This window comes from Cupressus sempervirens, chromosome 3 (assembly GCF_028749045.1).
Source record: "Cupressus sempervirens isolate cs-2001-9-10 chromosome 3, ASM2874904v1, whole genome shotgun sequence".
Classification (NCBI taxonomy): Eukaryota; Viridiplantae; Streptophyta; class Pinopsida; order Cupressales; family Cupressaceae; genus Cupressus; species Cupressus sempervirens.
The window spans coordinates 516355568-516381344 of NC_143120.1; the positions used below are offsets into that span (position 1 = coordinate 516355568).

At 37.6% G+C, this 25777-nt stretch overlaps 1 protein-coding gene across 1 annotated transcript in view; it reads left to right on the forward strand.

The window, feature by feature from the left end:
• The first annotated feature begins 309 nt into the window (after positions 1–309).
• LOC149567440 (putative GTP-binding protein OBGC2) overlaps positions 310–25777 on the forward strand; it is a 166654-nt gene continuing 141186 nt past the window's right edge. Inside the window, exons 1-3 of the mRNA XM_089820632.1 lie at positions 310–467; positions 12878–13342; positions 13432–13526. Coding sequence (XP_089676758.1) covers positions 350–467; positions 12878–13342; positions 13432–13526 — 678 coding nt within the window. The 5' untranslated portion in view covers positions 310–349. The remainder of the gene's footprint in view (positions 468–12877; positions 13343–13431; positions 13527–25777) is intronic.

Genomic DNA, 25777 nt, shown 5'->3' on the forward strand with positions numbered 1-25777 from the left:
GAAGTGAAAAAATAAAATAAACTCCACCAAAAATGTAATGGACCAATTAAAAAATGGTAATAAATCAATATAAAATAATTTTAAAATAGAAAGCTTGTTGAACTTTAGATATAACTTTAAAAATAGAATAATTGTTTTCCAAAAAATTAATTGAGACATTAGTACCTGCCTATAGATAGGCATGGACTAATAAATTCAAATCATCTTCAACACCAACGCAGGGAGTGTGAAAGCAGAGGAGCACGCGAAGCCATGAATCCAGATAAGTCCTAGATATTATAAATACGAAGGCAAATACAAAAGGAGCTCAGAAGCATTGAAGCGGAGAAGGAAGTACCGAACTTGCCAGATGATGGCCCTGGATTATTTATTCTGTACCTCCACTCGGCCTTCGCTGTCTTCCTTCACTTCACTTCAGTTCCCCCAAGCAAAGGCCAATACAAATATAAATGCTTTTACTCTGAAAGGTAACCCAAATGTTAATTAGTCGCATATGCAGAAATCCATTTTATCAGCTCCCTGGAAAATGTTCAAGATAATCTATGAGTACAATTTTATGCGGAAGCAAGTTGTGCATATCAATTCTTGCATTTTAGCATTTGCAATCTCTCTCAATACAAAAGCCATTCCTTCTTGAACTCTTTTATACTTGATTAATCTTGAGACAACTTTGAGTTTTTTTAACATAATTAACTCGCCAAGTCTGCGGCAAAGTGGCAATTTTTTTTTACGTATTGTAATTCTTCTTCTGCCGCCAGTAGCTGATGCTCTAACACTCTTTCATATGATTCTGAAGGAGCTGAACTCCTTTATCATTTAAATAAACTTCCACTAAATTTAGGTTTGTTGACATGGAATATAGAACCTTGGCATGGATACTGCTTTGGGCTTTGCCATCCATTCCCAGTTACTTACCCTGCCCTTCACATGCTCTAGCTTTGCTGATTTGTGGGACTGATCTCCGAAGGTTCACAATTCTCCCTGGTTCCTTTTTCCTACTACTCTATTTTCTTAAACTTGTGCGCTGTGTGATTGCACCAGCAACTCGTAAATATTAACATGCTTATTCCTGTGAATAGAACTGTATATTTCTGACATGATTGGACAGTAAGGAATTGACATATATATCATGTAATCGCCAAACTTGACCGAATCTAACCAAAATGATGCAGGACAGACTAGGTGATGATAATCTTCTTGGCCCAGGTTAAATATTGGGCATTGTACACCTTTAACTCTCTATAATAAACAGAAGTACCAGAGCAACAAGGCAGAAACATTGACATAGTCTCACATTTGAGTGGCCTGAAGTAAGTATGAAACAGACAGTTGCATCTGGTGTTTGGACTGTTTTTGCTTGCTGGGATGTTTGGGTGCAACAGCCTCTGCGACGGGGATATTTTACAAAAGACAGTCCACAGTAAATTATCTAATCGTGAGCCTTGATTTATGGTGTTTCTATCTCTCCTCTTCACCTTCCTTTGCATCTGACCACATCCAATTGAACAATCCCATCATGAACTCTAATTCATCGGTAATGTGGAAGCATGGCATTTGAAATATATGGCAATTAGATACATAGCGTGTATGTTTAACCTTTGTTCTAATTGCTGCAATCACTTTTTCCCATCAACGCATCCGATTAACTAGTTGTTTGAGCAATATATTTTTCTTGTAGTATTCATTCATTGTTTGAGATATTTTTCTTATATGACAAGAGCTCCCAATAAATAGTAGGGTTTCAGGAGTGGAAACCCTTTTGTGTTTCAGTGGTAGCAATGACAAGTTGCACAAAGTGTGTGAGAAAAATCCAATGAGAGCTGTGAAGAATGTTCCCTTCTCTTGTGGGTCGAAAGTGGGGGTTTGGGGGCTTATGGCCTTGTATATATCTTTTTTCTTGGAGAAAATGAGATAGAGAGGAGAGGGAGATGACTTTTTTTTATGAATAGTCCCTTCTCTATTAATATAAATATTAAAGTTACATATTCACAAAAAAAGGGCTGGGGGATACAAGATCACCCCGCGAGGTTTCACACAGCGTAGGGCCAGAAAGCTTAACAACTACTCATAAAAAAAACATATATAAACTGCCCTTAGGCAGCCAAAGCAGTGCCAGCCGAGGGAGGAGGATCATGGCGATCGTCACAACTCCATACATCAGTAGGGTTAGTGGGTGGCTTAGGAGGAGCCCACCCGTCATTAGCATGAACAAATTTATCTTTTTCTTCTCCCTTCGTTTTGGGAGACAAAATTGCCAGGTCCAGGTGAGGGAATGACCACTTCGGGTCTCTACTGAAGGAGGGCCAACCAAAATCCGTTGGAGCAGCATGAGGAGCAACCGGAGACCAACCAATACCTTGCCATGGAGAAACAGAGCAGCGACGCTAGTCAACAAACTCACCACTAGGCAAACGACGAAGAGCCTGAGAGTGGGGCGTTTGTGAGTGGTGAGAGGAAGAAGAGGAAGAGCCACGACCCCGCCGACGGCCACAGGGCGTTTGTGCGTTCTGTAGAAGCAGAATTCATCAGCACTCTAGCAACTGTACATGGTGCATTACCCCAGTGGTTGAGCAATTCCTGAAGGTGGGCCACCTCCAACCTAACCTTGTCAGTCTGTACTTGAATCTGCATCATGAGATTATTACATATACAAACCTTAGTATACATAGAGTCATTGATGTCCAAAAAACTGTGAGTGAACAGAACAACATTTCTATCTTTCCACAAAGTAAATAGGATCTCCAGTCTGAAAGCATGCCAAATTTGAGAATACTTGAAGGGCATTCTAGGAGATTCTCCCAACAAGATGATATGCCAAGAGAATGGTTCTGACTGAAAGGGTCTAAAACAATCATAAATTTAGAGCCAATATTGCTGGGCCCTTCTACAAAACCAAAAAATGTGAAGAAAAGTTTTCGGCTGCCCACTTGAGTCGAGGACTGAGAGGCGAACCCTAGAAAAGAACACACAAGGCAAAGTGTGCAATCTTCAGCTCAGTGATAACATTTCAAATGGTGTTAAATCTAAAGCTCTAATATTTGTGAGAAGATTGCAAATGCCACAGATGATTAAGCACATCAACCATAGGCAGGTGAGGAACCAACCAGCGATAACCCAACTTGAGTTTTTAGCTGGCCATAGGAGTGGCAAGGTACCACTTCCAATCACTCCACCATGGCTTGACTGACTGAACCCCTAGTTTGTGTAGCATATGAAGAGGCACCACATAAATTAGAAGATCAAATGTCTGCCGATTTAGGCGGCCAAGCCGAAACTGGACTTGCATGTCCTTCCATGAGCGAATACTCATGGCGAATTCTGTTAGATTCAACTCAAAAGTTGGACCAAGTATGCCAAACCCCACCAAGACGGTGGCAGTTAGCATTGGGATCAAAAAGGCCTAACTTATTACGCATGTAGTACTAGGCTTCTCTTTCCCCAATTGTCAAGGAAAAGGCTAAACCCCATCTTTTTCAAAAGCTGACTCAACCATATTAGAATCCCCACATATGACCCAAGTGGCGGGTGGCAGCTGATCTGCCATCCAATGCCAAAGGTAAGATCTTTCCACAACATCATTGGGAGTATAAACATTAACTATGCCAAAGGAATGATTATGAAAAGACAACAAAATCCAAACTATCCTCTGCATCGGATCAAAGCCATGCGAAATAACAAAAAAAATAAAATGAGAAGATAGAAGAGTGACTACACCACCTTGACCAGCGTAATGCTAGGAAGAAAACATGGTAGTATCCGACCAAATAACACGACAAGTTGAATTAAGAAGAAACCCAAATATCTTAACTTCTTGAAGACGAAGAATATCAAGGTGACCCAGCCTCTATCTTGTGTCACAAACCAGGTATTTTCCTGGGGAGGTCTATGAGACCTCGAACATTCTATGAAAGAAAATTCATGACAAAAACTCTTACATGTCATCCACGTCCCCAAGGGAGGAGAAACTGTTATGTAAGAAAGCTGCTATGGATTTGAAAGGGGGAGATTTATCTCTTGAAGAGATTAATCTCCGTTTCTCCATGACATTTGTATCCTCGGATTGTCCATTTGGACTACGAGTGCGACAGAGAGACTGATTGCAATTATGGAAGTAGCCTGCGATGTGCAGACCTAAGTAGGTCAGGAAGCACTCGCAAAAGCTTCCGCATTCCCTTGAGGAGTACGGTTTGAACTAGGCAGCAACAAAGGAGTAGGTTTGGAAACAGGAACCACACTAGCCACCGTTGTAGGGGACTTAGAAGATGCTTGGGCAATAGCAACTGGTGTCTTCTTGGGAGTCGTTGAGGTTTTACCCTTGCGGGTAACCATAGTCCATTCTTTTTTTTCTGAGTTGCAACTGGCTGAACCTCCTTGAGAGGTTGTTTGTTACACTCAATCAATGGACAATCCTTGATTTTGTGTTCAACAGACTGGCATTAGTAGCAAGTGTTGGGTAAACTCAAATAGAGAACCTTTTGAGTGAAGTTGGTGCCACCAACCTGGATTTCAACACTTTCCTTAAGACCCCTGGAAAGGTCAACTTCTATGCAAATCCTCTTTTGAGGACGAGTGCTATAAAATTTAGGCGGATCCATGCAAACCTCCTTGCCTAGGGTTTGAGCAATAGCTTGCATGAAGGTCCAACAAGGCATAGGGAGACCTAGGAACTCGACCCAAACAAAAACTCAAAGTTTCTTATCATCCGAGATTGTAAAATCTTGAGATCACCTCTAGAAAACTAAGAGGGAAGATCTAACCGACCAAGGACATGGTAAAAGATTTGTTCGGCTTGACTAGGTTTAGCAAAGCAAAATAGAAAAAAGCCCTTGGTGAGGCTTTCAATGCCTTCTAGTCATACTCCATGTGGAGTCCAGGCCTTGGCGATCCACTCTTTGAGCATGCTTTTAGAAGGAGTAGGACCCACAAAATAGCCTATTAGGGTATGTTGCTCTAGCCACATAGGCATTATCAAAATCTTGAATATTAAGAACAATGTCGGGGGTGGAATTACCTCGCGAAATACTTTCAGGATGAACTTGCAAGGCTGTTTGCTTGGAGGAGCCATTGACATCTGCAGCAACAACTCCAACACCGACATCAAATGTTGTGCCGAATTTGGCTGAAGCCATAATAAAGGCTACAAAAATCCCGTAGTAAATGTGGTATGACAAAACTAGAAGGACTTAGAAGGAAAGCCGTACGAAAACACAAACCCTAGTAGAGCAAATCCAAGAGGCTTTTGTTTTCTCTTTCAGCAAGATGACTTTTGTATTGGGTAGGATGATGCATTTCAGGGGCATTTTATGGTTTTTGGATGCAAAAGAAAAGAAGTAAAAAATTGTCTTTTTTGCAGTGTTCCACCACCTATTGGAGATGGGGCTATAAAGGGCCTAAGGGCCAAGTTCAGGGATGACAATGTGGGGTTGGTGTTGGGCATTGCTGATATACATAGAGTACTAGAAAATAGTAATGAAAAGATGTATAAGAATTACATTTAAAATAAAACTTTGACAAATTAGTAAAAATAGCAAAATTGCAAATAGTAAATGTTAAGATTTGAATTGTATGTGTTAAAGATGAATACTAATTATTACTGTTTTTTTATGGACAGTGATGCTGTCATTCACCATTGATAATATGAAACCCTTATATTTTGAAATTTAACCATATATGAAAATGGAATTGGATAATGAGTTGTTGGATAAATATGACAATAGAACTACATGAACTGCAAACATGGAAAAACCAACATATAGACCCCACTTCTGATATTAATTTAGGGTAGCCAGCATAATCAGCAACAATGTATGCAATAACAGCTACAAAACCTCATAAGTTGCCCATATATGGTTTGCAAATGATCCGAAAAGTCCTTTAGTCAGCCAAAAATATATGTATCTATCTGATTTGCTTGCAAAACGTAATATCCCCGTCGTTAAATAAAATAAAATAATAACTTTATTTGGGATCCCGATCGATTTATGTATATCTCGGGCCCATCTTTAATTTTTTGTAGGCATAGGTGTTTGTCGTGTCATATGTCGGCATGTTGTTTCTCCCTCGGGAGTTTTCCTCCAACGGGGTATATATGTCTGCCACCTTAGTTGTTGTAGGTATGCGATTTAGATTATTTTCTTTGTACTGCGAATTCCTGTTGGAGTTCTCTGTTCACCATTTCGGAAGTGAGAGTTCTTCCCTACTTGGCTATTTTGGTTTTAGTGATATTCATTCCTCACCCTATTCCGTCCGTGTATTACTTGGCTTAGATCTAGCAAATCAGAGTAACATTCTTATTTGCAAGTCTCATTGTTCCTGGTGTGTGTGTGTGTGTGTATATATATAGTTCACATGTGACAGTGTACGCTTTGTGCTTATATTGATATCTCTGTAATTGATAGACAACTGCATTATCTCATTGAAGGAAGTCCGTCGGTTCACACGCCCCAGTCATATTTTGTACCCCCTCCCTTCATCCCTCCATATGGCCATGGCAATTACCCTCCACACATAGCATTTTGTTCGACCTTCCCTAACAGTATGACCACCTAACCGTATGATTGGCATACTTCTCACACCTCCGTACCAAATCACTGTACAAAATTCTTATCTCTCTTCATCAGTGTATGGTCACCTTCAATTCCACCATAGGGCTTATGCCATATGACCTACACTCCCACCATACCCATTGGAAGTCATTAACGTATGGTCTGCACCACTATACCCTCCCTTTCTCCACCATATGACTCCAAATTACTATCGTACATTTCTAATTATTGCCTTGTCGTACACCATCTGGCATTTTGGATAACCTCATACCCACCGTATACCTCATTATTGTAATCTGTCCTCCATCCCCCAAGAATGAAACATTAAAGTGGTATCAAAGCCAGTGATTCTGTCGGCCCGTGGAAGTGAATGCAAGTTTATACCTGAAGGAGAAGGTGAGATCACTTTATTGGTAGAATGGGGGATCCACAGGATCCTATGACAAAATTCATGAATCTTTTAAGAGAGCTCAGCAGACACCAAATGCAATAACACATTTCTGGAGTATTTGCTGGTTATTGACTGGTTAAATGTTGCTGGTTATTTACTTGTTATTATTGTATGAATTCTTGTTTACGATTCTGAAAATTAGTTGAAATTTTTTTGGAGAGAATATCTAAATGGGATATCGCATACATGTATTCCTATATTTACAATAAGAGCTATGTGCCTTGATCTTTTCTTTGTTCCTTGAGGATCTTCTTGTAGAAGAGAAGAACGATGCATCAAGAATGTTGCTGAGGCATTTTTTTTTGGCGTATGACAACATCCAAAATTTTGAAACAAAGTCAGGACAAGGGGCACTTCCAATGAGAGGGAGCAGACTGCGATGGGATTTTGTTTAAATATCAAGATGGTCATATACTATTTGGTCTAGGACTTGATCTCATAATAGTAGCTCCAAAATGTTCTTGGATCTAACACCTTCAATCACATATGAATCATGTCAACTAATAAGAGACTATTGAAGCAAGATATCCTTGATAATTGGGATTGAGTGTCCTTTTGTATCAAGAGGGAGCTTGCCATTTCATTAGAGGCAACCTGGGACGAAGAGGTTAGGAGGTTTATCCATGTACTTGAAGCTTCAAAAAGGAATGACATTATCTTAATATCTGGTGTTGCCAAGCCTAAGGATAAATCCACAGCTTAGTACATTCACTCATGTTACTATGAATCGAGGTATGCTTCTGTGACAGAGGGAGTAGATGGAGGGTATGCTTCAGTTGACTTTTAAGGATCTTGGTCATATTTATTCAGAGGGAGTAGACCATGTCAAGGTGGATCCTCTAGTGATCAAGAAACTGAAGTAGTTAGAGGACTATGATTCATGAGACGAAGTTCCATATGTGTAAGATTGAAAGGCCTTTATGTGAATGCTGAAACGTAGATGGATATCTAGAATGTTATTCATTAAGAGTACATTATCACTGAAGATCTGACAATCAATATTTTCTCCAAAGCCTTCAACCAAAGTAGAGTTTGCACATTGTTGAAGACAAGCTCAGAGTAAGGGATCAGACCCCTTACTGAGAGAGAAACTCAACATTGGTGATTTCTTGGGATGTATCTTAATGCATCCTTCTTTGTGAGAGAAAAGCTTAAAGTGAAACCCTTGTTTCACCCTCTGGGAGTAGTTATGATGAATCCACCCTTTAAAATGGTTCATGGTAGATGTCATGTGTGTGACACCATGACAACACTACATGAGAGAATCCATGGTGACTCCGTGTAAAATCTTTTATTGCCGTGTGTGACTCCATCACTTTATGGGCCCCCCTTGTGTACATTATTGAAAGGTGACAATCTTTCTAATAATGAACACTTGTATTTGACATTGTAAAGTGATGATTGTACAATGATTAGTTTCACTATCATGATGGATATCATGTGACTTGATATCCATGGACATGTCATGATAGTATCTCTTGGACATTTTGATAGATATCACGAGACTTGATATTAGTTGAAGATCATGATGTTCCTTATGAGATAATCATGGTCGATAAGTGTTTCCGTGGATATGCCATGATTTGTTATGGTAGACATCATGAGACTTAATGTCAACGCACATACCATAACTTGGATATATAAGAAGAATGTCATGTGACTTGATATTCTTGAGCATATTATATCCTCTGATTTCACTAGTTGGGTGATATCTCCGCGCACAATAGATGAGCCTATCGTGATATATACTTGGTTATCTTCAGTGTTGAATCAATAGTAGCTTTGGTCAGATATAGGTATGCTGATTGATTGTTTTGGAAATACAATCATCACACTTGCATGTAATTGAAACCCTAAAAATAAATGCTCTTATTGGAGATAGATAATTATCTATATCAGATTGTAATGGATCCAAGTATATTGTAGATCTGCACTTGCAGATTCCACTACCGATCATTGTCATTTTTATGTTCGTCTTGCCCCGATCGAGTTATGATCAAATGCTTGAATAAATCAGCTCAAAGTCTGATTATTCCTTATTGCAGATCAGCTACATCTTATATTTATTGATTAAATGCAAACTTTTGTTAATCATGATAAGGATCAGGTTTTGGTTTGGAAATAAATAGTTGCATTTGAAGAGATGGACATGCCTTTTCATCCCTTACATATACTCAAACCGGTCTGCCAAGAAGAGCATCAAAAGCAATTAATGCTCTGCCCTTTGGAGTTCAGTGACTACAAATATTAGGTTCAAATTACTAATTAATATTCAGTATTTATCAATATTGAATTGTCACTTGCATACACATTTGCCAAAGAATCTTTTTTGATTACTATCTGCAAATAAAATACAGAGATTAGTAAGAATTATATTCTGAAATTTCAAATGATACATATATAGTTCAAATCTGAAATAAATCTAATCATATTTAACAAAGCTCATTCACAATATTTAATCCCTAGCAAATAGAATAGTACAAAAAAAAGGTACCTTACAACAACAGTATCTTCATTTGCAGAAATGTGAAACATAAGTGAGATACCTAAGTGATATCTCCAATTGCTGATGGGTTTCCGTCCATTGCCTCCAAGCTCAAGGGTTTCTATCATCAAATCTGCTCGAATCCAATTCTCTCAAACTCTTTAAGAGAGAAACAATAAACCAAGAATGCAAAAAGGGAGCTCTTCATTCCTTTTTATATTGTTTCCACATGAGCTCTCACACTTGTTTTGTCAATGTGGGATAAATAACATAATACTTTTGCCTTTCCTTGTTTTTTCGCAATTTTTTTCCTCCTATTTTCTTGTGGCTCTTATTTTTTAGTGGTGTTTTTTTCTTTTTATATTTCCCCATTTACCTTTCATGTCTCCAATCTGTTAAAATAAAGGGGACCATGCCTTTCCTTATTTTGCGATTTTTTTCCTCCTATTTTCATGTGGCTCTTATTTGTCAGTGGTGTTTTTTTCTTTTTATATTTCCCCATTTACCATTCATGTCTCCAATCTGTTATAGAATAAAGGGGACAATGTAATTCAAATATTTCTCGGAAGCAATAGACTATGCCATAATAAAGTTCAATAATTAAATTTAACTTTATAAAGTAACTTTATTAGTGCATAATAAATCATATCAATGATAAATAAATCTTCTTGTTGATTTTAAACTATTATCATCAACATGTTACTGCTACTGGATATCTAGTCATGCCTAGAATAACTTACTATAAATAGTAAGTGCCCCCCATATTGCCTCAGATCGCCTTAGAATGAACTGCAACCAAAACTGCCTAGGTCAGAAGTCCTCTAAGTCCCTTTATGCCCTAGTTAGCCTATCTAACCATGGGGAAATAGGCTAATAACAACATTGTGCTGCGAATGCTGGAAATCGGATATTATAGAGCATCAAATAGGAGTTATGATCAGATCAAATGGGCAGCAAATAATATAAAAGGCATCTTTGCATACAATATCAATTCTATGATATTTATAACCACCTACTAATATTCTCAATAAAGTCTTGAAACTACATTTTTTACACAGGTTAAGTCAATAGTAACATATTTTTCAAGGTTAGTATACATTTTTTATTAATATAAATGACATATGTATGTAATGACATGATATACAAGAAGTATAGTGTATCCATAAGGCTCAGGAAGGGATGAGGCATAACGAGGTGGTGAACATAATGGCTTGTAAGGGGCCGTTCTAGGACAAACATGAAGATGGCTAGAACTCTAGGACACTTTTACCTTGAGGAGATAAGTAACCTGTCGATGGTCTCTTCCCAAGGTTTAGAAGGGAAGTGAGAATGGGAGAGGTAGTGGTGAGCCACCAAGTTGAGCTTATGTATCTATACATGTTTCGTATCGAAACATTTTGACTTATGTGTAGGGTAAAGAAAACAAGTACTTGGCGAGAGAGAAGGGGACAGTATGTGCATCCATGTGTTTCATTGTTTTTTTGTTGCTTTTTGGTTCTTAACACCATTAGGTACGTTTGATACATACCCTAGGCACACCTAAATGCTTAGATATGTATTCTGGGTGTACCTAAGTGTACACTTGGGTGAACACATAGACAGGTGTACTTGGTATTGGCGAGGGAGGCCCAAAGGGCTTATCTTGTAACTTAGACAACACTAAGCCAAAAAATAGATATCTTTGCCAAGGAGGAACTTTCTTAATTGAAGCCATCTTGTCCTCCTTCATTGGTACCATCAACAAACTTCAAACCTCATGATTATTTCATATTGATCAATTGTAACCTCCATCATCTTGTAAAATTTGTTTGTCGAAAAACAAAGATTGTGACAATGCGTCCTTGCAAATAGATCAAGGAGAACACAAATTGAATGGTTTGACATCTAATCAAAATCAATTTTAAAGACAAACAAGAAAAGATGACCATAAACATTGAGCTTTTTATGGCACAACATATTGGAACAAGCTAAGTGAACTAAGATGTGTAGACTACAAATGGTTTGCTGATGCCGTGCAATTGTGCATGGATCATACTTACTATTGGTAGTTTCATTTTTTGGGTGTATGTAGTTTTTAAAGATTTGTAAGTCAATTTTTTCTCAAAGAGAATGCCCAACATAGTCCTTTGTGAATAGTAATAGGTTTTGCTACATTATACGGTTGGATTTTATATCCTATAAGAAGCTTGAGGGCTGGTTGTTATGAATAATGATACTGTATAATTCTGCCTTTCCTAGTGTGACTTGGATCACTTTTGGAGGCACTATCCGTGTTGATCTTAGCCCACTCTTCCTAAGTTTTTAATAGTTTACTTGAGAAGATTGGATGTGTAATATTACATTGTACAAAATATTACATGCAAGTATAACAAAACTATTAATACACATTATTACTAATATAACGTATATTGGCAATTGGGCACTTCTATGTTGTTGGATATGCAATTATATCCTCATTAGAGTAAGTTCAATCAAAAAAATATATTTTGTTATTGCAAAGAATTGCCTGAAAAAATGGGCACACCAAAGAGATTTTTTCACTGCAATTGAATGCTAAAAAGCTTTTAGTATGGTATTATATACAAATAACTTTAGGCTTCCTCTCTTGTCACAGTGTCCCATCTGTACTAAATTTCAGAAAAGCTTAAAATATGGATTAACTAGAACAAACATTAGATGTCCTTAACAGGTTTGTACGATTGTGCTTTTCAGTTTAATTAGGGCATTGCTTAGCACATATCTTGATGTAAACATTAGCTATGATTAATGCTAGTAATAGTAATAGCTGCTATTGCTTGTTCTTTTTGTTGATTATAATTAAAATTTTATTGTATGATTTATCTTACAACTTATATCCAGCAATGCTGATGTTAATCACGAATCTTGGCATTTGATGATTTGATAAAAATGGGTACTTATGTTGGACATATTTACTTTCATATTTCTTCTTAGTGGTCTTTCATCTTTCTTCTCATGTCCAATTGCAATCCCTAGGAGACATTGGGCAGAAGTTCAGGCCTTTGATTTACTGATGCTCTAGTTGTCAATATTAACTTTTCCTCCTGAAGAATCTCCATTACTTTCATCTAATGATAAAATATTCTCTTATAATGCCCTTAATTGTATTCTTATTCTAGAAGCTTGTGGAGAATTGAAAATATTTATCTTCCATGATTTTATTAAAAGGTGTCGGTTTCGTGTCTTTGTTTAGCTTGCTAAGTTTTGATATTAATTTAAAGTTAAATCCTTACTTCTTGTTCTTTTGTGGATGTTATGTTGTAATTTCTTCAACCATGGAAGATTAATGATATTTAAGTTTTGTGTTGACATACATTTCTTTGTGGAACTTTAATATCCCATGTTTTAGTTTGTTGATCAGTCCGTGGGTGAAGGCAGGTCAAAGTGTAGTGGGCTGCATCAAGGGTCACAATATACAATGCACATTGATAAAGGGCAAAGATCTATCTGCTTCTGTTCCGCATAATTTGGAAAGAGAGCCCCATAAGTATTTTGATCATGTTGTCATTACTGTGCGCTCGGGTGATGGAGGGCATGGTGCAGTTCTTAGCATGCCAATGCCTGCAATGCAACAAAAAACTCAAGGGAAAAAGACGAAAGAGAAAGTAAAAAGAAAAGGTTCTTATAAGCGAGACCCAGATGGAAATTTGATTCTACCCATGGCTGGGCATGGAGGAGATGTAGTACTTTATGCAGATGAGAGCAAAGACTCTTTGCTGGAGCTACATCAGATAAGCAGATATAATGCAAAGCGTGGAGGGAATGTTGATGCAATGGGTGCTTTGACTCCTATGTTGCATGATGGTTTTGCAGCACCTACCCTGCGAATTCCAGTTCCTGTAGGTCAGTGGAATCTGCAATGTGCAAAATATTTGGTTCATAGCTCTTGTTTATGACAGAATTATTCATATATAAGCTATACTGCATGCTAGGAACTGTGGTGAAGCGGAAGCGGGGAGGAAAACTTTTTGCAGATCTTACTCATCCTGGTGATGAGATACTTGTTGCAAGGGGTGGGCGTGGAGGAGTAAGTTTGTATCTTCTTGATCCATGATTACACATTGCTTCTCATCTTTTACTAGTTCATCAACCTACATAACACAGAAAAATAATTATACTATTTTCTTGTCATATTAAATTAGAAATCTCTGTTATATTGGGGTTTGTATTTGAATGAATTGAAGATACACAATTTGCTTGATAAAATTGACAAAAGAGAGGACCTTGTTGAAGAGAGTCCATGGTCCGATCTTTTCTTGAGATCAAGAAAAAAGTAATTTTTGGTCTTAAAAAATCTTGTCAGTTGAAAGTGCTCCTCTTGTATTATTGTTAAGTGTGACATCCTCAAAGAGAATCTATTGTTTGATCTTTCTCAGGAAGAAGAAAAAGAATCATTGTCTTAAAAAATGTTAAGTAAATGTGGTTTTTTGTCTCATAGTCAATTGTGCCTTATTTGATGATTTCACTATTGGGTAGATTATGAAATGATCAATTGGTGCAAAATTGGTATTTGCTTCCCATATCTGATGTAAAATTTCCCTTCTTAAATGTGACAGTAATTGCTTGGAACCTTTTTGGTCTAATGTCTCTAGTTAGAAAACCATTCCCCAAAACCTTTTTATTATTTACCAACTAGAGCATGGACTCTGAAGATTGACTAGTCTATAATAGCTAATGAAGAGCTGGTAGTCAAAGTGTTCTCTTTAGTTTTGTTAGGCAATTAAATGGATAAATTTTTCACTCCACAGTCTATCTTTGCAATTGAATGTTCCATAAAAGAAAAATTGTGTAGTACACTTAGAAGCACGATCTATCAAAACGATCGTATTGCAAGGGTGTAATGACCCCTAACTAAAATATTCATATGAATTACTTAGATCTCGAATAGTGCTATGAAAATCACAAAATCAATTTTACAAAATACTTAGATCTGAAATACACACAAAATAAACAGATCTGTACATTTAAGTTTGCTGTAAGGACTATTTCATTTGCACAATTCATTTAAATGATTACAAATATCTGCTATAAGTATTTATTGACTACATTGGTTAGAAAGATGTTTTGAAAATGACCAAGCTGTGAAAATACCCGATAATGCTATAAATCTCCCAGTTGAAGTGTTGATGCGACCTCCATGTGAAGATTCCTCAGAAACCAAACTTTTTATCCTCTCATATTTAAAACCAAGGGTTTTCATCCTTAAAGTTTTAAACCCAATAGCTAGCTGCTAAATACAAGTGCTTGGACTAGGGTTTAGGTTTGTTGATGTGATGATAAAATAGATCCAAACTGATGAAGTTGTTCACCTTCTATAGATGTTGAAGGCCTAGTGTGGACCCAAATTTCTCACCGTCTTATCACATTCAAATTTGCATCCTTTCCTTCTCAGTTCTGGCTGTAGATGAAGCCCTCTGTTCAAATGGCAGGGTTTTGTGGGTGCATGATTGAGTGCGGGGGCATAAGGAAGTGCATAAGAAAGATGCAATGGTTGTTGGGAGAAAGGATTAGGGGTTGATGATTTCAAGCACATAAGGAAGAAAAAATCCATAGGTTCTAAATAGCAAGGAAGTGGAAGGCCAGGGATTGAAATTTTGAGATCTTTGATGCTGGTGGGGAGTGGGGAATGGCAGACAAGAATGACAGTAAGAGAAATATCAAAATCTTCCCAAGGTTGGAAAGTGACTTGGACAATCTTATATTCAGGACAAGGAACATTACAAAGTGCATGCCTTAATCACATACTTTGTGCTTTTTTTTGGTAGATAAGGTTAGCCTTTGATTTTTTAGCTGCTTAACACTTCTTGGAAAGATACGAGAAGGGAGACTAATCTATTTTGGCATTTTGTGTGTTGTTCTTAAAGGTGTGTCACTTCAAATTTGTTCTTGAGTAGGAAAATTTCTGAAACTGATAGGACGGTATAGAAGGAAAATTATATTTAGATTTCCACTATATATTAGATTTTTGTTCCCCCAAGTTTCCCGGACAACAATTTTTTTGGCAATTTTGGGGACCGGGGGGGGGACGGCAAACGGGGACAGCTATATATATATAAAGGGAAAATTTATAATATACACTGAAATTTGCAAATATACATGTCATTTGTATGAAACTAAGCCAAAGCATGTCATTTAAACATTATACAAGCTTAAGATACACCATTTGAATGCCATCTAGGAAATAATAACTGATTTCAGTACTTAATTGTCAATATGCATATCAATATGTGAACAAAAATATTTAAATATAAGTTCAACAATGAACAATATCATAAAAATCTGGAAATTTAAATATGGCCAAAGGCTAGAGGGCTGCCATAAAGTTTCATCATCATGTTCAAGCTCATTATAGAAAACAAAATATAGAAAAATGAAGTAGACTGTTGCTATTCTGCCTTTGCCACCATGACATCAAAATCAGAGTCCTCACTGTCATGCTCCACAGTAAGTGTACTCTCATCTATTGGAATCCCAACCAATCCTAGTGCTGTCTCATCCTCATCTATCTAGGCCACATCCTTAGGCTCAACATCCCACTGCAAAGTTGGACAATACTTATACTCTGGAGTTTGACAATCTGCAAGTCGAAGAGTATGATGCATTGCCACTAGCTTCTCCGCTCGTTTAGAGGCAAGTCTATTCCTCTTGATGGAGTGGATAAATGAATATGTGGACCAATTCCTCTTTGCAGCTGAGGAACTAGCAACCTGTGCAAGGAGGCGAGTGGCAAGTGCTTTTAACTTGGGTTTATCTCTCCCATGCCAGGTCCACTATCCAATAGGATCTCTCTAACCAAAACCACTCTATCCAACTTTGCTTGTGGCTTACCCAAGTTTGGGCTGCAGAGGTTGGTGAAGTCAAGGAACTTTTGCACGAAGTGTAGAGGCCTCTTGAGCTGAACACATCTTATCAATGGCTCTTGTGAAGCCATCCAATACCTCAAGATCATCACATGGGAGGCCCCTTCCACCCAACTTTGCATACCATTTGGGATTTAGAGAAAAGGCTGCCATATGAAGTGGGGTATTCATTATGTTCCACCTCCGCATCACAATAGGCTTAATATGCTCCTCATAAAACCCCAATGTAGGATTCTTTGCTGCAACAATTATCTTTATCTTCCCAATAGGCTGTCAAAAGTCTCATATATCTCTCTCAGACTAGGAGTGTCAATATCAGTAGATCTAATGACATGTACAATGGGTGCTATGATAGAGCAAATATATCTGCACGATGCAAACAAAAATTAAAATTAGAATTAGAAATTTTAATTTTTTTAAGTTAGTATGAAAATCAGCAAGCAAAAGACTAACATTTAATTTAAAAATCAGCAACTTACCTCATTGTGGACCACCAGCTCTCATCAAGGATCCTTTGCTTCATTGCTATTCCTTTAGAGGACTTAGAATTGGACCATCATCCCTACTCTGAATTCCCCACCATCAATTTGAGGACCTCATACACCTCAATCATCCTTTCCATCAAGATGAAGTATGTACAATACCTATAGGAACAATTATAAATTAAAATAAAGTTAAACATTAATGATTAAACACATCACATGTAAGTTTGTAAGTTGTAACAATTATAAATTAAAATAAACTGAAAGAAAACTAAAAGTAAACTATAATTAAAATTGACATACCTTGTCTTGGCTAGTTTGAGGAACTCCTTAAAGAAGGACCTAAATAAAGCAAGTGAAGTGTGGTGGTTGCATATAAACATTTGCACTTCTCTAGCTTCTAACACCGCCTGTTTCACCCATTAAATCTTCCCTATGTCCTTCAATGCTTTGTACAATGCATGAATACAACAATGGGTTGAAAAGATGTTCCTATAAGCACCCTCTACCATCAAACCAACTGATTTGCACACAGGTGCAAAACTATGATAACTTGTACTACACTAGCCGACTCAACCTTCTCTATGGCATCTCTTAAAATGGTGAACTCGAATTCTACATCCTTCTTCTTTCCTAGGCAATCTATGGCTTTCAAAAAATAAGAGTCAGCAGGGGATGTGACAATGATATTGATGAGTGACCAATGTCTAACATCGGTCCACCATTCATCACAATAGAGCAGCCTGACCTAACCCAAGTACGTTTCATATCCTCAAACAACAAATCAACCCTATAGTACTCTTCATCTAGGATGGTGTTTCACAACTTATACTCACTAGGGGGTACAAATGAGAGATTTATATTCAATATATCTTTCACCATTTGTTGAAAACAAGTGGATCGACTGTATGATATGGGATACCATTAGCAACAAAGAATCTACCGATGGAAGCCTCACACTTTTCCTTTGTCTGTGCATTAAACTAACTTTCCAATGAGCCCTTCTCACCACTACTCATCTTCCTTTTCCACTAGTACCAATGGTGGATGACATATGCCTAGATGATTGTGACTGAATAGGTGGCGATGTCATTGTCAAATTTTGCCACCCCCCTATTTCAGCCTCTAAGTGCAATCTTCGACATTGTAATCTCTGTGCATCAGTCAAGTTAGGACAAGCTTTGACTCCATTGCAAGGAACACCTAAAAAGTGTGACTTCACCCTTGTATAGCTGCCCCTAAAATCATCAAGACAAACATGACAATCCCACACCCTAGTCCCTCCTGAATTCTTTTTATCTTTTGGCCTAGGTGTGACAAATTGGAGAAGAGGTTTTCTCCTATTGAAAGGACTCTTTGCAAAATCCTTCATGATGGTGGAAGGGCATTTAAACAAATCAGTTCTAGGATCAGCTCCTTTCCTAGTCCACTACTAGCAATATCACCCCTAACCACATTTTCCTTTTCATCACCATAACTACTAGTACTTCCACTGTTGCTCATTGTGCTTTGTTTTGAGATTTAAATAATCAATGAAAATATAAGCAAAAACAATGACAAAAAATTAAAAATCAGACTTTTCAACCTGCAAATCTATTTAAAAAATGGAAAATCGAAGCATAAAGAGTTTCATACTTGTTGCACAATAGAGGAAGCTCAAACCCCTGCTTAAGCTCTTGGAAGCAAAAATATTACCTCCTCTTCTTGCAAAATGAAAACCCTAGCCAGCTGCAACACACTCCAACTTCACAAACAAAACCAAACAAATGACAAAACAACCATAATGTGGTATTTTTTTTACCTTTTAGGGCATTTGGAGGGGCGGGGCCAACCTGGGCGACCAAGTTAGGATTATAAAATTTATGCTTTTTGTTTTTGCTTTGCAAAAATCGGGATGACTGATCATCCCCGGTACGGTCAAGGGACGTCTAGACGTCCCCTTTTCGTACTCAGGACATCTGCAATTTTTGCCTATCTGGGGATGGCAGGGGGACGTCCCATACCCCTCCTCCTGTCGTGGGGACCTCCCCTTGGCTTTTCAGGCGAGGACACATCCCTGTGGTATGTAGTAGTAGATTATAGAAGGAAAAGTAAATTTAAAGATTTTTGATCTATTATTGACATGGAGCAAGCCTCAAGTTTGCATTCTTAATCCATATTGAGAATACAATCAATAGTGGGGGTGAGTATGCCTCATAATACATATTTCACCATAGTTTGTAGACTTTGACTTTGAGAGTATTCAACAAGCCCAAAATTTTCAACTCGACTAGAAAGTAATAAAAATTAAAATCTCCTAAGGAGAATTTTTTTGTTAAGTTCAATTGCAAAATGGGTTTAAAAATGAAAATTAATACTTTGAAAGATAAAACACATGGCTTTATAGAAAAAGCAACATGTGAAAAATGCTTGTTAACTAGTGTTTTACATGCACGAACATTTTTACCCCCATTTTTTTGTGCCTATAAAAACGTGAGAGTTAAACTTGTGAGAACTTGTCCAGCTAAAAAAAATAGAGTACTTGGAGAGTTTGCAATCTATGTACTTTATCATCATTGTTTGGTTTATTTCCATTCCTTTGAATAATCATTGTTGTTGACAATTTTGCCAGTTTAAATAAATTATGTATTGTTATCTAAAAGACATTTTAATGTCAAATAAGTTCTCAGGTAGTTGTAGGGAAGCGATGGCTGACACTCTTAATTGACTATCGAGTGCTTTATATTGTGGGTTGGCATTGGGAACAAGAACTAGCATTATATTGACATTACATAGAATTAAAGGCTACATCTCTCTGCCAATTTATTATGTTATGCGTTCTTTCTAAATTATTATGTTATCTATATTTGTTTATATTTCTATTGGCTCTGATTATTAAAAACATATCTTGAAGGGAGTAAACATTTTGTTGTCAATGTGTAATCGAATTCGAAGATTCAAATGAAGGACAATAGTTGGGATGTTAGAATAATGGGTCATGCATACGAATAAGTGGTAGTAATTGATAATAATGTCGAGGACAACAGGGAATGATCATAGATGATAGTAATATAGGACTTGGTGCACACGTGGGAAGTTTTGGTCAATTAGTATGTGCAAAGGGAGGCTTGGGATAGAGAACTCCCTACGGGTATGATAAATTACAAGCTCACGGTGCAAGCTACATTCTATGATTTTCTGGGAAGTCATCTAAGGTTGTTGGTTCACAATTTGATTGAATTACAAGAATAGCATTAAGAGAAGAAATGAGAACAACCTCGTCAATAGATACTACAATGATGTGAAGAAAGGAATTAGAGAGAGGAGGTAGATTATGACACAAACAAATGCTGTATGTTTGACAATTCTATTAATTAATGGCCCTTCTCCCAAACAAAGAGAAAAGATGTATTAGGAGAGAGAAAGCAGAGAGAGAAGGAGAAGCATTGGTGAGATCTCTTTGAATCAAGGAGTAGAGTGAAGATGACAATTATTACAGAGAATCATTGAGGAGTCTCAAAGTCCACAATGAAGAAAAAGTTGAAGTGTCCAGGTGAAGCCGAATTAGAGAGAGACGAGAGCCAACTAACATGGAAGGTAGCACACAATGTATATGGCACAAGTGGGAGGAGATTGCCAGAAGCCTACCACTCCCCAATGAGGTAGGAGAAGATCTTGCTGACTAGGCAAATAATCCATTTGTACAAGCAATGATAGACAAGGAAGACACAAAGTTTGAGTCCACACAGATTGAACCATCTATGCATTCCACATGTGACAAAGACAACAAAGAGAGAAACTTTGAGTGCGGGGTAGTTGAATTATTTGAGAACACTCTATTGGGTATTGAGAACTTATTCATATGAGAGGAGTAAAGGAAAGGGGTGCCGAAACCAAGGAGAAGGGACTACTAGCACAAGGGTGGTGATCAAGGTATGGACAATGTAGGTGTATGTGTAGAGAGCTCACATGCTGAGAGTACAATTGAGACAGAGGAACGTTGAAAAAGAGACATTCCATTCTAGTCTGACACACAGGCTGCCAAATGAACTAGGAAGATGGTGAACACCTCAAAGAAGCAAAAGCTTCCTAAATTTACAAGGGATGGATCAGAGGACCCTATTCACCATTGCAAGACTTATATCAATATGGGAAGGCAATGCTGAACATGACTAGGAATATTGGTTGAAGGCATTCCATGCCACTCTACTAGGAATTGCCATCGATTGGTACATAGACTTAGCAAGAGGGTGCATAACAAGTTGGAATGAATTGAAGAGCATTCAAATAAGAATCCAAATTACTATGAGATATTAATGAAATAGTGGCAAAAATTCAAAGGAATCTCCATGTAGTACGACATCATGTTTGTTGCTTGATGACTATAGGATTGATAAAGCATCTTTTGGATCAGCTATTTGCGTAGCAGAAATGGAGGGTAGGCATGAGGATATTTACCTTATGATGATAATACTTCCAGCCAGCATAATGGTTGGATGAAGCATAGTAATTTACTCTGAGTTGGAAGCTGATTGGATATTGGAGAATCCACTATTTGAGTTTGATGATGGAACACCTTTTGATGTTGATCAAGAGTCCCAGGTTGATATGGATTTCAGCCAGGAGGTAGCTGCTTTATTATATTTGATAGAGGGGCATAATGTTGATTATAAATCAGCCTTGGATAGAGACTTGACTAACAGTATGGCCAAGGAGCATATAAGGAGAAAGGATACTGCTAATGGGTATTAATTGATTGTTTTATCTCCTAATACAAATAGGACTCAACCACAATTACCAAGTGCCTATTGCTACTCTACCATCATAGGTGTTGAGCATGATGATAGCACTTGGTTTGGTACACTTCTCATTATGGAGGAAGCTGATTCCAATAGTGTTGCTAGTTTTCTTCTTCAACACAAATCCTATTGTGGGACACTTGTTAGAGGGGCAACTTTATGGTAGTTGGATATTCTAGATAGCTCAGAGGGTGGATGATGCAGGAGCATCTTGGGTTGCCTTGTAATCCTACACTTTTTGTTCATTCTGCCAGTTATTGCCGAGTGCCAGTTACTGTCGAGTGCCGGTTATTGCCGAGTGCCAGTTGTCAAGTTTCAGTTGCTGCCGAGTTCCAATTGCTCCCGAGTTGTCCAATGTTGGCCGAGTGTTACTTCATGTGTCGACTGAACATGTTATTTACTTACACTTAGTTCCTTCTTTGGCCGAGTTGTCTGTCTTTTAGTTCTTAGTAGGAGCCGACTTTTGTATTTAATTCGGAGCGTGAATTTAATGATAGGATCTTGTTTAGGGGTGAGTGTTGACCATTTTGGGGTCGGCCTTTCTTTGGTGTAATGTTCTAGAATCCTCTGTAAGTCGTTTTGGCAAGTATAAATAGAGTGCTTAGGCTTAGGTTAAAGGTAGAACTTAGAGGGTTTCGAAAGTGAGAGGCATATATGTCTGGAAGTGCGAATTTGAAGTTGGATCGTGGATCTTGAATGTATTTTGTATCTGGCCGTAACCCAGAAGGCCTTACTACTGGGCATGTATGTTGATTATTTGAAAATTCAATATAAGTATTTTGTTCTCTCTCTCCTTGGTGTAGTTCTCTGTTGTTTGCTTTCGTTGTGTTTACTCAGCAAGGTGGTTTGGATAGCTAGGTGTGCCCTTCGCCCTAGTTCTTCATCCCTCCTTGTGTTAGGTGGTATCAGAGCCAGGTTCACCCTTGTGGAGATTGGATCGTGTAGAACCCTAAGTGAATCTGGGTTGTAGGGTTGTAGATCTGCAGATTTGACCTATAACTTACAGAGGGTTACTATCCTGCAGGAACTTGATTGTAAAGATGGTTCGAGGTAGAGGAAATGCTAACAATGCCGTATTGGATACATTGAGAAAAATTGCAGCCAAATTAGATGTTGTAGAGACAACCCAGAAGAGAGGAGCGCATCTTGATGATGTGAGTGATGATGAAGCAATAGCATCAAACCCTAATCCAGAGCCTGAAGAAGATCAAGATGAGGCGAGATTGTTGAGAGTATTGTCTAGGGCAAATTGAAAGCTTGTTGTAGAAGTTGTTCCTTATGATGGAAAATTGGATACCAATGCTATGTTGGTTTGGATCTCTGAAATGGAGAAGTTCTTTGAGTATGAAAGTACTCGTGATAATAGGAAGGTGAAGATTGTAGTTACTAGGTTGAAGGGTCATGCCTCACTGTGGTGGGAGCATTTGCAAACTGATAGACAAAAGAGAAGAAAGGAGAAAATCAGGACTTGGCTGAAAATGGTGAACAAGTTCCTTCCTGTTGATTACCAAGTTAGCTTGTTGAGAAAGATGCAAAATTTGAGACAAAGAGACATGACTGTGAAGGAGTATACTAGGGAATTCTATAGATTGGACATTAGATTTGGAAATGTGGATGATGATGTTGAGAAAATTGCAAGATGTCTAAATGGATTGAGATTTGGAATTCAAGATGAGATAAGTTTTGTGAAATTAGAAAGTGGAAGAAGCATATCAATATGCCTTGAAAGCTGAGGAGATCTTGACAAAGAAGCATGAACAAAGACAAAGAGGTAGAGGTGGTAGATTCCAGAGAGGTAGAGGTAGATCTTATGTAGAAGCTGACAAATTTAACAATTCTATGCAAGATAAGGGCAAATCTGAATGGAAGAATGATGATAAAGGCAAGACCGAGTGGAAAGGTGGTGATTCCTACTGAGGAAGAGGTAACTCTTATTCTAGAGGTGGTTTTCGTGTTATTTGTTTCAAATGTGGTAAAGAAGGGCATAGATCTTTTGAGTGTAGATCTTTTGAAAGTGGGCAAGGTAACATAAATGCTGTAGTTCAAGGAGACACTGAGGGTTCACCTAATGGACCTGAGGCTGGAGAAAATTTGACGGTGAGAAGAACCTTTTGTAATAAGGGAAGTGACGAGTAGCCTATCCTAAGGAGAAGTTTATTCAAGACCAGATGTAAGATGGCTGGAAAATGTTGCAAGGTGATCATTGATAGTGGAAGTTCTACAAATTTGGCGTCAGAAGAATTGGTTACAAAGTTGCAATTGCGAGGTTGGAACATCCTAAACCTCATCATGTTTCATGGATGAAGGATGAGCATAAGATATTGGTAAGTGAACAATGTATTGTGAAGTTCAAGAGTGGAGATTATTTTGATGAAGTTCTATGTGATATTATGCCTATGGATTGTTGTCATATTCTATTGGGTAGACCTTGGCAATATGATAGATATGCTATACATGATGGAAGATTGAATCAATATACTCTTTGGGTGAATGGGAAAAAGCAAATATTGCCGCCTTTAATTGAAAGTCCAAATGAGGATAAATGTACCACTGTGAGAATTTGCATGGTTAATGGAAAGCAATTTGAAAAGGAAATGAAGAAGAATCAAGTTTGTTTTGCCATAATTCCTAGGAGACAGAGTTGTGCCAATAGCGGTCTAGTATCAAAAACTAGTGTTAACTGAGTGCTAGTCAATAGTGACTGAGTGACAAAAGCTAGTGGTAACCGAGTGATAGCAGAAACTGGTAGTATTGACCGAGTGCTAGTGGAAATTACAGAATTGTTGAATGAATATAAAGATATTGTTGCAGAGGATATACCTGATGGTTTACCTCCTATGAGAAGTATAAGTCATTGCATGGATTTGATTCCTTGAGCTAGTTTGCCGAATAAAGCACCATATAGATTGACACCTAAAGAGAATAAAGAATTCAATAGACAAGTGCATGAGTTGTTGCAAAAATGTTTGATCAGAGAAGTCCATTTGTTGTACCTGTTGTATGAGCACCTAAGAAGAATGGAGAATGGAGAATGTGTACTGATTCTAGAGTTATTAACAAGATCACAATGAAATATAGGTTTCCGATGCCTAGGATAGATGCCATAATGGATTGTTTGAGTGGAGCAAAGTATTTTACCAAGATTCATTTGAAGAGTGGTTATCATCAGATCAGAATCAGAGAAGGTGATGAATGGAAAACTGCTTTTAAGACAAAAGAGGGTTTGTATGAATGGTTGGTAATGCCTTTTGGTTTGACTAATGCACCTAGTACTTTCATGAGGTTGATGAATGAAGTTCTCAAAAGATCCTTGGGTAAGTTTATGATTGTTTATTTGGATGATATTTTGATATTCAGTAATACTTAGGAAAAACATCTTGAGCATGTAGACAAGTATTGTAGAGATTGAAAGAGGAGAAATTGATGATTAACCTAAAGAAGTGTTCTTTTATGCAAGAGGAGATTGTGTATTTGGGATTCGTGATTTCAGTTGATGGTTTGAAGATGGACCCTAAGAAGGTTAAAACAATTTTGGAGTGGCCTACACTTGAAAATGTGGGTGAGGTAAGATCATTTCATGGTTTGGCTAGTTTCTATAGGAAGTTTATAAGGAATTTTAGTTTTGTTTGTAATGCCATGATTGAGACAATGAGAGGAGATGAAAAGGAATTCAAGTGGACATATGGAGCTGATAACAGTTTTGAGACATTGAAACAAAAGATTGTTAGAGTTACCTGTATTGGCTTTTTCTAATTTCAATAAGGTGTTTCAAGTTGAATGTGATGTAAGTGGCAGTGCAATAGGTGTTGTATTAAGTCAAGAAGGTAAACCTATTACTTTCTTTAGTAAGAAGTTGAATGATGCTAAAAGAAAGTATTTTGTGTATGATCAAGAGTTTTATGCTATTGTTCAAGCATTGAAGAAGTGGAGACATTATTTGATTCCTAAGGAGTTTGTGTTGTATACTGATCATAAAGCCTTACAGTACTTGGGAAGTCAACATAAGTTGAATCAAAGACATATGAAGTGGGTTGAGTATTTGCAGAGTTTCACATTTGTAATTAAGCATAAAAGTGGATTCACTAACCGAGTTGCTGATGCATTGAGTAGAAGACGTTCTTTTCTGACCAAGATGAAAGTTGAAGTTCTTGGTTTTGA